Below are 14738 nucleotides of genomic sequence, written 5' to 3'. Positions count from 1 at the left end.
ACATTGTACACTAAGCCTACTGATAGGAATTCCATCCTGAGGGCAGACAGCTGCCCCACTCCTGCACTATTAAGAGGAATAGTCAAATCACAAATGATTAGGACAATTAGAAACAACACAGATAAGGCAGTAGGGGTCGCTCAAGATGATCTAATTATTCAGAAAGATAAAGTAACAGATAAAGATAGGCATATTCTGGCTTCACATTTACACCCAACACAGCGAATGCAGGCAAGATCTTGAGATTGCATTGGCCACAAATTAAGTTTACAAGAAATTTGAAACCTATGGTGGGGTACAAAAGAGCAGGGCCGCCATCAGGTGGTGAATAGGATTACTCCCGTCAGGGGCCCAGTGGTCCAGGGGGCCCCATCAGGCAAGCACAACTATTATTAAAAATATATATATATATATATATTTACATTTTGGCAGCCACCAGAGGGCGTTACAGCAGGGTGCTATTGAGAGTGGGAAATGTCATTACAAGGAGTAAAGCGTTAGCATTTGAGAGGATTTCTGAGTGTGCACTAAACCACTATGCACAGTGTGAGACAGACTTGGCACTTTGTTTGTACAGTGTGTGCCAGAGTCAGACAGCAGATCATTTTCATTTGCAGAGTAGGTAGGACTTACTTAGTAAATGTTTTATTTATTTATTTGTGCAATTTGATTGTAACTTCAGTGTGGTAGTTGTGTGTTGGGGAAAGGGGTTCATAAAAACACAATATTTTTAGCAATATGCAGCAGTGTATTTATGATTATATGACAATGCTGTAGAAATTCTATATTTAAAACCATGCAGAAATGTTTCCGCCTAAATACACAAATGGTAGGTGCCCTTTTGTCAGATATTATTTTTTTATTAAGATAAATATATATATATATATATATATATATATATATATATATATATATATATATATTTTTTTTTTTTAATTACATTCCAGTTTACTGCCCCTTTATGCAAGGACTTACCAGATGCCAGGAGGCATTTTATCTAATATTTTTAAATGTTTCAGTTGCTCAGAGTACCAGTGAGGTTTATATCTTCTCAGCAATTAACAAATTGAGTAATTACAAGATGGTACAAGCAACTTAGGCTCTCTGAGCAAATGCTGTGTTTTAAAATGCTGGTGCACGGTTCATATTTGAAACGGCTATAGCTTTTATTAGAAGCATTTTTGCCAATACATGTATATTACAAAAATGCTTCTATTCAAAACTTAAAAGCATCCATGTGGATTCTAAGGCCTAGATTTAGAGTTTGGCGTTAGCCGTGAAAACCAGCGTTAGAGGCTCCTAACGCTGGTTTTAGGCTACCGCCGGTATTTGGAGTCACTCAAAATAGGGTCTAACGCTCACTTTTCAGCCGCGACTTTTCCATACCGCAGATCCCCTTACGTCAATTGCGTATCCTATCTTTTCAATGGGATCTTTCTAACTCCGGTATTTAGAGTCGTGTCTGAAGTGAGCGTTAGACATCTAACGACAAAACTCCAGCCGCAGGAAAAAAGTCAGTAGTTAAGAGCTTTCTGGGCTAACGCCGGTTTATAAAGCTCTTAACTACTGTACTCTAAAGTACACTAACACCCATAAACTACCTATGTACCCCTAAACCGAGGTCCCCCCACATCGCTGACACTCGAATAAATTTTTTTAACCCCTAATCTGCCGACCGCCACCTACGTTATCCTTATGTACCCCTAATCTGCTGCCCCTAACACCGCCGACCCCTATATTATATTTATTAACCCCTAATCTGCCCCCCACAATGTCGCCTCCACCTGCCTACTCTTATTAACCCCTAATCTGCCGACCGCAAAGCGCCGCCACCTACGTTATCCTTATGTACCCCTAATCTGCTGCCCCTAACACCGCTGACCCCTAATTATATTTATTAACCCCTAATCTGCCCCCACAACGTCGCCTCCACCTGCCTACACTTATTAACCCCTAATCTGCCGAGCGGACCTGAGCGCTACTATAATAAAGTTATTAACCCCTAATCCGCCTCACTAACCCTATAATAAATAGTATTAAACCCTAATCTGCCCTCCCTAACATCGCCGACACCTACCTTCAATTATTAACCCCTAATCTGCCGACCGGAGCTCACCGCTATTCTAATAAATGGGTTAACCCCTAAAGCTAAGTCTAACCCTAACACTAACACCCCCCTAAGTTAAATATAATTTAAATCTAACGAAATAAATTAACTCTTATTAAATAAATTATTCCTATTTAAAGCTAAATACTTACCTGTAAAATAAATCCTAATATAGCTACAATATAAATTATAATTATATTGTAGCTATTTTAGGATTAATATTTATTTTACAGGTAACTTTGTATTTATTTTAACCAGGTACAATAGCTATTAAATAGTTAAGAACTATTTAATAGCTAAAATAGTTAAAATAATTACAAATTTACCTGTAAAATAAATCCTAACCTAAGTTACAATTAAAACTAACACTACACTATCAATAAATTAATTAAATAAACTACCTACAATTAACCTAACACTACACTATCAATAAATTAATTAAATACAATTCCTACAAATAAATACAAATAAATAAACTTGCTAAAGTACAAAAAATAAAAAAGAACTAAGTTACAAAAAATAAAAAAATATCTACAAACATAAGAAAAATATTACAACAATTTTAAACTAATTACACCTACTCTAAGCCCCCTAATAAAACAACAAAGCCCCCCAAAATAAAAAATGCCCTACCCTATTCTAAATTACTAAAGTTAAAAGCTCTTTTACCTTACCAGCCCTGAACAGGGCCCTTTGCGGGGCATGCCCCAAGAAGTTCAGCTCTTTTGCCTGTAAAAAAAAACATACAATACCCCCCCCCCCAACATTACAACCCACCACCCACATACCCCTAATCTAACCCAAACCCCCCTTAAATAAACCTAACACTAAGCCCCTGAAGATCATCCTACCTTGTCTTCACCTCACCAGGTATCACCGATCCGTCCTGGCTCCAAAATCTTCATCCAAACCAAGAGGGGGTTGGCGATCCATCATCCGGTGCCTGAAGAGGTCCAGAAGAGGCTCCAAAGTCTTCATCCTATCCGGGAAGAAGAGGCGATCCGGACCGGCAACCATCTTGATCCAAGCGGCATCTTCTATCTTCATCCGATGACGACTGGCTCCATCCTGAAGACCTCCACCGCGGACCCATCTTCTTCCGGCGACGTCCAACTACAGAATGACGGTTCCTTTAAGGGACGTCATCCAAGATGGCGTCCCTCGACTTCCGATTGGCTGATAGGATTCTATCAGCCAATCGGAATTAAGGTAGGAATATTCTGATTGGCTGATGGAATCAGCCAATCAGAATCAAGTTCAATCCGATTGGCTGATCCAATCAGCCAATCAGATTGAGCTTGCATTCTATTGGCTGTTCTGATCAGCCAATAGAATGCGAGCTCAATCTGATTGGCTGATTGGATCAGCCAATCGGATTGAACTTGATTCTGATTGGCTGATTCCATCAGCCAATCAGAATATTCCTACCTTAATTCCGATTGGCTGATAGAATCCTATCAGCCAATCGGAAGTCGAGGGACGCCATCTTGGATGACGTCCCTTAAAGGAACCGTCATTCTGCAGTTGGACGTCGCCGGAAGAAGATGGGTCCGCGGTGGAGGTCTTCAGGATGGAGCCGGTCGTCATCGGATGAAGATAGAAGATGCCGCTTGGATCAAGATGGTTGCCGGTCCGGATCGCCTCTTCTTCCCGGATAGGATGAAGACTTTGGAGCCTCTTCTGGACCTCTTCAGGCACCGGATGATGGATCGCCAACCCCCGCTTGGGTTGGATGAAGATTTTGGAGCCAGGACGGATCGGTGATACCTGGTGAGGTGAAGACAAGGTAGGATGATCTTCAGGGGCTTAGTGTTAGGTTTATTTAAGGGGGGTTTGGGTTAGATTAGGGGTATGTGGGTGGTGGGTTGTAATGTTGGGGGGGGGGGGTATTGTATGTTTTTTTTTTTACAGGCAAAAGAGCTGAACTTCTTGGGGCATGCCCCGCAAAGGGCCCTGTTCAGGGCTGGTAAGGTAAAAGAGCTTTTAACTTTAGTAATTTAGAATAGGGTAGGGCATTTTTTATTTTGGGGGGCTTTGTTGTTTTATTAGGGGGCTTAGAGTAGGTGTAATTAGTTTAAAATTGTTGTAATATTTTTCTTATGTTTGTAGATATTTTTTTATTTTGTGTAACTTAATTCTTTTTTATTTTTTTGTACTTTAGCAAGTTTATTTGTATTTATTTGTAGGAATTGTATTTAATTAATTTATTGATAGTGTAGTGTTAGGTTAATTGTAGGTAATTGTAGGTATTTTATTTAATTAATTTATTGATAGTATAGTGTTAGTTTTAATTGTAACTTAGGTTAGGATTTATTTTACAGGTAAATTTGTAATTATTTTAACTATTTTAGCTATTAAATAGTTCTTAACTATTTAATAGCTATTGTACCTGGTTAAAATAAATACAAAGTTACCTGTAAAATAAATATTAATCCTAAAATAGCTACAATATGATTATAATTTATATTGTAGCTATATTAGGATTTATTTCACAGGTAAGTATTTAGCTTTAAATAGGAATAATTTATTTAATAAGAGTTAATTTATTTCGTTAGATTTAAATTATATTTAACTTAGGGGGGTGTTAGTGTTAGGGTTAGATTTAGCTTTAGGGGTTAATCCATTTATTAGAATAGCGGTGAGCTCCGGTCGGCAGATTAGGGGTTAATAATTGAAGTTGGGTGTCGGCGATGTTAGGGAGGGCAGATTAGGGTTTAATACTATTTATTATAGGGTTAGTGAGGCGGATTAGGGGTTAATAACTTTATTATAGTAGCGCTCAGGTCTGGTCGGCAGATCAGGGGTTAATTATTGTAGGTAGGTGGAGGCAACGTTGTGGGGGGCAGATTAGGGGTTAATAAATATAATATAGGGGTCGGCGATGTTAGGGAACCAGATTAGGGGTACATAGGGATAATGTAAGTAGCGGCGGTTTACGGAGCGGCAGATTAGGGGTTAAAAATAATATGCAGGGGTCAGCGATAGCGGGGGCGGCAGATTAGGGGTTAATAAGTGTAAGGTTAGGGGTGTTTAGACTCGGGGTACATGTTAGAGTGTTAAGTGCAGAAGTAGGAAGGGTTACCGCATAGCAAACAATGGGGCTGCGTTAGGAGCTGAACGCGGCTTTTTTGCAGGTGTTAGGTTTTTTTTTCAGCTCAAACAGCCCCATTGTTTCCTATGGGAGAATCGTGCACGAGCACGTTTTTGAGGCTGGCCGCGTCCGTAAGCAACTCTGGTATCGAGAGTTGAAGCTGCGTTAAAAATGCTCTACACTCCTTTTTTGGAGCCTAACGCAGCCTTTATGTGGACTCTCGATACCAGAGTTATTTTTATGGTGCGGCCAGAAAAAAGCCGGCGTTAGTTTTTTGGGTCGTTACCGACAAAACTCCAAATCTAGGCCTAATTTTGGCTGGAATGTCCCTTTAAGCCTAACAACTGAATAACTTATTCAGGCCATTAACATGCTTTTCATGAGAAAAAACATGCTCTTTTAGATCAAATAGAGAACAAAAATTATTTCATTGTGTACTATTTAAAACCACAAAAAAATCATTTGAAAATGCATCTGACTTGGTTTCTCCATCACATACTACTAATCTCAGAATGAGATATATGTGCTCTGTTGGTTTATCACACACCAGGATTTGTAAACTGTACACTTATTTTTGTTTATAAACACGCACTGCGCACATTAGTGCTCAGTGTCCTGGGGTGTTTAATGTAGTTGTTTTAACAGCTTTTTTTATTTCTTTCTTTTTTTTTTAAGTTTACTTTCATTTGAAATATTTAGTGACTTAAATATTAATAATTTAAAAGTCTAATTCAGCTTTTTCCATCCTTGAGCAGATCTCAAAGCTGTTCCTTATGGGTGGGAAATATAACTGATCAAGTAAAAGAAAATCAACTGAAAGATCTCTTTAAAAAGTAAGAAAACTGTCATTTTTGTCTGCCTGTACCATTGTATTTTTTTTAGTAATTTAAAACAAAATGATCCACCCTGGCTGGAGACCGTCCCTATTTTAAAATGACAATAAACATTACTGAACAGTCATAACATTTTTAGTGATAAATCGCATCCTTAGCTAGTGTAGAAATCTGCAAAAATATTACCTTTAAAAGTCCTGCATGGACGTTGCCACCCAAACACCCCCTTGCAGCTGCTTTTTAATATTTTAATATAAACTAGTCCTAAAGCCCGTTCACACAGGCCATTTTTTGCAGTACAGCGGTCCCACCCCTTGCGCTCTCTCCCTCCCCCTCTCTTTTGCTCTCTCTCTCCCCCTCTCTTTTGCTCTCTCTCTCCCCCTCTTTTTTGATCTCTCTCTCTCTCCCCCTCTCGTTTGCTCTCTCTCCCCCTCTCTTTTGAGCTCTCTCTCTCCCCCTCTCTTTTGAGCTCTCTCTCTCCCCCCCTCTCTTTTGAGCTCTCTCTCTCCCCCCTCTTTTTGCACTCTCACTCTCCCCCCTCTTTTGCACTCTCACTCTCCCCCCTCTTTTTTGCGCTCTCTCACTCTCTCCCCTCTTTTTTGCGCTCTCTCTCCCTCTCTTTTTGCGCTCTCTCTCTCTCCCCCTCTCTTTTGCGCTCTCTCTCTCCCCCTCTCTTTTGCGCTCTCTCTCTCTCTCCCCCTCTCTTTTGCGCTCTCTCTCTCTCCCCCTCTCTTTTGCGCTCTCTCTCCCCCTCTTTTGCGCTCTCTCTCCCCCTTTTTGCGCTCTCTCTCCCCCCTCTTTTGCGCTCTCTCTCCCCCTCTTTTGCGCTCTCTCTCCCCCTCTTTTGCGCTCTCTCTCCCCCTCTTTTGCGCTCTCTCTCCCCTCTCTTTTGCGCTCTCTCTCTCTCCTCCCCTCTCTTTTGCGCTCTCTCTCTCTCCCCCTCTCTTTTGCGCTCTCTCTCCCCCTTCTTTTGCGCTCTCTCTCCTCTCCCTCTCTTTTGCGCTCTCTCTCTCTCTCCCCCTCTCTTTTGTGCTCTCTCTCCCCCTCTCTTTTGTGCTCTCTCTCCCCATCTCTTTTGCTCTCTCTCTCCCCATCTCTTTTGCGCTCTCTCTCTCCCCATCTCTTTTGCGCTCTCTCTTCCCCATGTCTTTTGCGCTCTCTCTCTCTCCCCCATCTCTCTTTTGCGCTCTCTCTCCCCCTCTTTTTGCACTCTCTCTCCCCCTCTCTTTTGCGCTCTCTCTCTCCCCCTCTCTTTTGCGCTCTCTCTCTCCCCCCTCTCTTTTGCCTTTTCTCTCTCCCCCTCTTTTGCCTTTTCTCTCTCCCCCCTCTCTTTTGCGCTCTCTCTCCCCCATCTCTTTTGCGCTCTCTCTCCCCCCATCTCTTTTGCGCTCTCTCCCCCTCTCTTTTGTGCTCTCTCTCTCCCCCTCTCTTTTGTGCTCTCTCTCTCCCCCTCTCTTTTGTGCTCTCTCTCTCCCCCTCTCTTTGTGCTCCTCTCTCTCCCCCTCTCTTTTGTGCTCTCTCTCTCCCCCTCTCTTTTGTGCTCTCTCTCTCCCCCTCTCTTTTGTGCTCTCTCTCTCCCCCTCTCTTTTGCTCTCTCTCCCCCCTCTCTTTCTCTCTCTCTCCCCCTCTCTTTTGCGCTCTCTCCCCCCTCTCTTTTGCTCTCTCTCCCCCATCTCTTTTGCGCTCTCTCCCCTCTCTTTTGAGCTCTCTCCCCCATCTCTTTTGCGCTCTCTCTCCACCATCTCTTTTGTGCTCTCTCTCCCCATCCCCCCCCCTCTCTCTCCCCATCCCCCCTCTCTCTCTCCCCTCCTCTCTCTCTCCCCTCCTCATCTCTCTCTCATCCCCTCCTCTCTCTCTCTCTCTCTTTCTCTCTCTCTCTCTCCCCCTCCTCCCTCTCTCTCTCTCTCTCTCTCTCTCTCTCCCCTCCTCTCTCTCTCCCCCCCCTCCTCTCTCTCTCCCCCCCTCCTCTCTCTCTCTCTCTCTCTCCCCCCTCCTCTCTCTTCTCTCTCTCTCTCTCTCTCTCTCTCCCCTCCCTCTCTCTCTCCCCCCTCCTCTCTCTCTCCCCCCCTCCTCTCTCTCTCCCCCCCCTCCTCTCTCTCTCTCTCTCTCTCTCTCTCTCTCTCTCTCCCCTCTCTCTCCCCCTCCTCTCTCTCTCTCTCTCTCTCTCTCTCTCTCTCTCTCTCTCTCTCTCTCTCTCTCTCTCTCTCTCTCTCTCTCTCTCTCTCCCCCCCTCCTCTCTCTCCCCCTCCTCTCTCTCCCTCTCTCTCTCTCTCCCCCTTCTCTCTCTCTTTCTCTCTCTTTCTTCTTCTTCTTCTTCTTCTCTCTCCCCTCCTCTCTCTCTCTCTCTCCCCCTCTCTCTCTCTCCCCCCTCCTCTCTCTCTCTCCCCTCCTCTCTCTCTCTCCCCCTCCTCTCTCTCTCTCTCCCCCTCCTCTCTCTCTTTCTCTCTCTCCCCCCCTCCTCTCTCTCCTCTCTCTCTCTCTCTCTCTCTCTCTCTCTCCCCCCCTCCTCTCTCTCCTCTCTCTCCCCCTCCTCTCTCTCTCTCTCTCTCTCTCTCTCTCTCTCTCTCTCTCTCTCTCTCTCCTCTCTCCCCTCTATCACGCGACCGCTCCCGGCCACGCCCCCTTCACGGACATTCATGCCCAGCCACGCCCCCTTCACGACAACCATGCCCACTTCTGCCGCAGATCAGCTAGGGACTCAAAGGCCAGTTGTGTTTGTCCTCGTGCTGTCTCTACTGCGCATAACAGCTTCGGACAAACACACTTGGCCTTTTATATTATAGGATTAGCTGTGAGCGGCTCTGCTAATCCCAAGGCAACTGATAGACCCAAACTTTAGGTTATGCAGCGCATTACAGAGGCTGAGCCGGAGCAGGACACAAGTGAAAAAGGTTTAGAGGTAGGAAGTTGCCTTTTTAGGCAGAACCACTCAATACTCATTTTTAAAAAAGAAAGAAAAAGGAAAAAAAGAGGGGCAGCCAGGGTCACCATCAGTTCAGGACTTTTTTAAGGTAAAATATATGTTTAAAACTGCAGATTTCAACACTAGTTAAAGGGATACTGAACCCAATTTTTTTTTTCATTATTCAGACAGAGCATGCAATTTTAAGCAGCTTTTAAATTTACAGCTATTCATTTTTCTTTGCTCTCTTGGTATCTTTATTGAAAAAGCAGGTATGTAAGCTTAAGAGCCGGCCAATTTTAGGTTCAGCACCCTGGATAGCGCTTGCTGATTGGTGGCTACATTTAGCCACCAATCATCAAGCGCTACCCAGGTTCTGAACCAAAGATGGGCCAGCTCGTAAGCTTACATTCCTGCTTTTTCAAATAAAGATAGCTAGGGAACGAAGAAAATTGATAATATGAATTAGAAAGTTGCTTAAAACTGCATGCTCTATCTGAATCATGAAAGAAAAAAAATTGGATTCAGTATCCCTTTAAGGAATTATAGATATTTGTGACAAGATTTTATTATTTTGAACTTTTTACTAACATTTAGTGTCCCTGTCTGTGAGGTTATAGCTAAATGCTGGTGCCACTAATTAACGTGTCACTATCCACACAGCAATATCCTTAAAGACATATAGAACTGTCTGTTTCTTTGTTGTAATAAAAAGGCACTAAGCAGTGGTTTATACTTAATATGCAATATGTATTATTCATACTTTTAAAATAATTTTACCTTTTTTTTTATTTTTATTTTTACTTAATTTGTACAGTGTCTATTACTTCCTGTCCCAGCCCTATAAGGGGGCTGCAGTCTCTACAGGAAGGCTTATCTAGCATGATGTCATTAATCTTTACCTTTACCTAGGTAGGCTCAGAAGAGTGCATGCATTTTCCCTATATGGCAGCTGTGCTTGCAACAATGGTTTTAGTCATTTTATACAAACTCTGTTGCCATATAGTGCTCCGTACATGCACACTACTGAGCGTACCTAGATATGCTTTTCAACGAAGGCTATCAGGAGATGGTAGTCAATTTTAAAGTAAAAATGTGTTTACAATTAGCCCATGACAGTTTCATTTTAACTTTACTGTCCCTTTAACTTTCACCTTTTAACACTGAAGTCCTCATTTTATTAGATTAAAGTTCACATTTGCAAACAATAAACATTCTTGCCACAGGAATTGAAGACTTGCTCCCATGAATGCTTTAATTAAATGATGTCTTTCAGTTTACAGTATATTTAGATCACAACATAACTTCAGAATTTCAGTTAAGGTATTGATTTTTTATCAGTACATCTAATTTATTATAACTCAAACCTGATTTTTTTTTTTTAAATTACGCATTATTTTAATGTTTATTAGACATTCCAATTGGTCACAGTTTGCTGCTAGTCTTTTACAGTGCCGCAGATTGTTATCTTTGTATTAAGGCAGTAGAGATCTACCTGCAGAAATGAATAAGTTGTGGCTCCATTAACTTCCCGACATAATTAGCCATGAAATTAGTACTGCAATCATTGCTTACTTATTACTGTTTCTCTGCAAGAGCGGCCCACAACACATTGCTTTGTTAATGAATTGTTTAAAATTGAGTTGAACACCAGCAGTATGGTTTTGATTATCTTTCTGTTACTATTTTATGTTTGGAATTCCAGTGCTCAGTAATTTAATGTTGTATCCATGTGTTCTTTATTTAGTCATGGGGAAATTCACAGCATTCGACTACTTAGTGAGCGTTTTTGTGCGTTTGTTAATTTTAAATGCCCTGCTGCTGCAGCTAGAGCGCTGAATGCACTGCAGGTAGGTGCCAATATATCATGTAAAGATCCTGGTGGGAGATTAATTAAAGGGATACTGTTGTTTGAGTTTTAAATAAAATAAGAGAACAAATAATAATCTAGCACATATTATAGCTATAAATAATTTAGTTGTTAGCTTTTACATTGAAAATGACCTTTCCATAAGAGTAATAATAAATACTTATAATAATGAATAATAAAATATTTAAGATCAATATCAGCACCACTATGATGGTTGATTTATTCCACAAAGCAGCAATCTAACTCCTCATCCAGAGTTAGTGTGTGTGTTTGTATATCAATAAATTATGTATATTTATGTATTTTATTTGCAACGTAGTGTTGGTAATTATAGTTTGTAACTGGTCTTTTATATTTCATTGAAATATAAAGGGATTTTGCAGTGCAAAAATGTCATGTTGTAATTTGTTAGGGTATGAATTTTTTGTACTACGCGCCATAGAATGCTGTGGGGTTTTTTTTTTTTTAAAGGGACATGACACCCACATTTTTTTCTTTCATGATTTAGAAAGAGAATGCAATTTTAAACATCTTTCTAATTTGTTTTATTCTCTTGATATTCTTTGCTGAAAAGCGTATCTAGATATGCTCAGCAGCTGCTGATTGGTTGCTGCACATAGAAGCCTTGTGTGATTGGCTCACCATGTGCATTGCTTTTTCTTCAACTAAGGATATCTAAAAAATGAAGCAAAATAAATAATAAATTGTAATGTTGTTTAAATTTCTATTCGCTATCATCATGAAAGAAAGATTTTGGGTTTAGTGGCCCTTTAACTTCTGCAAATGGATTAAACACAGAGATAAAATCCTGCTATGGAGTAGCAAAGAACTGCTGGTTCTGATCAGGAAACAGCCAGTGAGCCAGTTGCACTGCATTGCCAGTTGTTGGCTGTTCAGCTCAGAAGCTGCAGTACCTGTGGCCTTGAGCGGTACTTACCTGTGTGTTTAAACTATTCAGATAATGTCATTTTTACACTACAATTTCCCTTTCAAAACTGTTACTTTATTTCTGCCAAACAACTGAAATTAACTACAAAAAATATTACCTTTTAGCCATGTGGCAATTACAAACTGTGTATATGTGTGTGTGTATGTATATATGTATGTATGTATATATATAATGTATGTATGTGTATACAGTGGATATAAAAAGTCTACACACCCCTGTTAAAATGTCAGGTTTCTGTGATGTAAAAAAATGAGACAAAGATAAATCATTTCAGAACTTTGTCCACCTTTAATGTGACTTATAAACTGTACAACTCAATTGAAAAACAAACTGAAATGTTTTAGGTAGAGGGAAGAAAAAATATAAAAAATAAAATATGGTTGCATAAGTGTGCACACCCTTAAACTAATACTTTGTTGAAGCACCTTTTGATTTTATTACAGCACTCAGTCTTTTGGGTATGAGTCTATCAGCATGGCACATTTTGACTTGGCAAGATTTGCCCACTCTTCTTTGCAAAAACACTCCAAATCTGTCAGATTGCGAGGGCATCTCCTGTGCACAGCCCTCTTCAGATCACCCCACAGATTTTCAATCGGATTCAGGTCTGGGCTCTGGCTGGGCCATTCCAAAACTTTAATTTTCTTCTGGTGAAGCCATTCCTTTGTTGATTTGGATGTATGTTTTGGGTCGTTATCATGCTGAAAGATGAAGTTCCTCTTCATGTTCAGCTTTCTAGCAGAAGCCTGAAGGTTTTGTGCCAATATTGACTGGTATTTAGAACTGTTCATAATTCCCTCTATCTTAACTAAGGCCCCAGTTCCAGCTGAAGAAAAACAGCCCCAAAGCATGATGCAGCTGCCACCAACATGCTTCACTGTGGGTATGGTGTTCTTTTGGTGATGTGCAGTGTTTTTTTTGCCCCAAACATATCTTTTGGAATTATGGCCAAAAAGTTCAACCTTGGTTTCATCAGACCATAACACCTTTTCCCACATGCATTTGGGAGACTTCAGATGTGTTTTTGCAAAATTTAGCCTGGCTTGGATGTTTTTCTTCGTAAGAAAACACAATTTATGCTTACCTGATAAATTTATTTCTCTTGTGTATCCAGTCCACGGATCATCCATTACTTGTGGGATATTCTCCTTCCCAACAGGAAGTTGCAAGAGGATACCCACAGCAGAGCTGTTATATAGCTCCTCCCCTAACTGCCATATCCAGTCATTCGACCGAAACAAGCCGAGAAAGGAGAAACCATAGGGTGCAGTGGTGACTGTAGTTTAATCTAAAATTTTGACCTGCCTTAAAATGGCAGGGCGGGCCGTGGACTGGATACACCACAAGAGAAATAAATTTATCAGGTAAGCATAAATTGTGTTTTCTCTTGTAAGGTGTATCCAGTCCACGGATCATCCATTACTTGTGGGATACCAATACCAAAGCTAAAGTACACGGATGAAGGGAGAGACAAGGCAGGTACTTAAATGGAAGGTACCACTGCCTGTAAAACCTTTCTCCCAAAAATAGCCTCCGAAGAAGCAAAAGTATCAAATTTGTAGAATTTGGAAAAAGTATGACGCGACGACCAAGTCGCCGCCTTGCAAATCTGTTCAACAGAAGACTCATTTTTAAAGGCCCAAGTGGAAGCCACAGCTCTAGTAGAATGAGCTGTAATCCTTTCAGGAGGCTGCTATCCAGCAGTCTCATAGGCTAAGCGGATTATGCTTCTTAGCCAAAAAGAAAGAGAGGTTGCCGAAGCCTTTTGACCTCTTCTCTGTCCAGAGTAAGCAACAAACAAAGCAGATGTTTGTCGAAAATCCTTAGTAGCTTGTAAGTAAAACTTTAAAGCACGAACCACGTCCAGATTGTGTAAAAGACGTTCCTTCTTTGAAGGAGGATTAGGGCACAAAGATGGAACAACAATCTCTTGATTGATATTCTTATTAGATACCACCTTAGGTAAAAACCCAGGTTTTGTACGCAGAACTACCTTATCTGCATGGAAGATCAGATAAGGAGAATCACATTGTAAAGCAGATAACTCGGAGACTCTACGAGCCGAGGAAATAGCCATCAAAAAAAGAACTTTCCAAGATAAAAGCTTGATATCTATGGAATGAAGAGGTTCAAACGGAATCCCTTGAAGAACTTTAAGAACCAAAATTAAGCTCCATGGGGGAGCAACAGGTTTAAACACAGGCTTGATTCTAACCAACGCCTGACAAAACGCCTGAACGTCTGGAACATCCGCCAGACGCTTGTGGAAAAGAATAGACAGTGCAGAGATCTGTACCTTCAAATAACTAGCTGATAATCCTTTCTCCAAACCCTCTTGGAGAAAAGATAATATCCTGGGAATCCTAACCTTACTCCATGAGTAATTCTTGGATTCACACCAATAAAGATATTTACGCCATATCTTATGGTAGATTTTCCTGGTAACAGGCTTTCGTGCCTGTATTAAGGTATCAATGACAGACTCGGAGAAGCCACGCTTTGATAAAATCAAGCGTTCAATCTCCATGCAGTCAGTCTCAGAGAAATTAGATTTGAATGATTGAAAGGATCTTGAAGTAGAAGGTCTCGTCTCAAAGGCAGAGTCCAAGGTGGAAAGGATGACATGTCCACTAGGTCTACATACCAGGTCCTGCGTGGCCACGCAGGCGCTATCAAAATCACTGATGCTCTCTCCTGCTTGATTTTGGCAATCAGTCGAGGGAGCAGAGGAAACGGTGGAAACACGTAAGCCAAGTTGAAAGACCAAGGCGCTGCTAGAGCATCTATCAGCGTTGCTTCCGGGTCCCTGGACCTGGATCCGTAAAAGGGAAGCTTGGCGTTCTGGCGAGACGCCATGAGATCCAGTTCTGGTTTGCCCCAACGATGAATCAATTGAGCAAACAACTCCGGATGGAGTTCCCACTCCCCCGGATGAAAAGTCTGACGACTTAGAAAATCCGCCTGCCAGTTCTCTACACCTGGGATA

The 14738-nt window shown here is 41.4% G+C and overlaps 1 protein-coding gene across 2 annotated transcripts in view; it reads left to right on the top strand.

Annotated features, from left to right (window-relative positions):
* The window catches only part of LOC128640180 (uncharacterized), a 68760-nt gene that overhangs the window by 38428 nt on the left and 15594 nt on the right, over window positions 1-14738 (top strand). For both annotated transcript variants that reach the window (XM_053692556.1, XM_053692555.1), the window contains 2 exons: window positions 5954-6031; window positions 10681-10783. In XM_053692556.1, coding sequence (XP_053548531.1) covers window positions 5954-6031; window positions 10681-10783 — 181 coding nt within the window. The remainder of the gene's footprint in view (window positions 1-5953; window positions 6032-10680; window positions 10784-14738) is intronic.

This window comes from Bombina bombina, chromosome 9 (assembly GCF_027579735.1).
Source record: "Bombina bombina isolate aBomBom1 chromosome 9, aBomBom1.pri, whole genome shotgun sequence".
Classification (NCBI taxonomy): domain Eukaryota; kingdom Metazoa; phylum Chordata; class Amphibia; order Anura; family Bombinatoridae; genus Bombina; species Bombina bombina.
The sequence above is the reverse complement of the archived record's forward strand: the minus strand, read 5'-3'. Positions and strand labels throughout refer to the sequence as shown.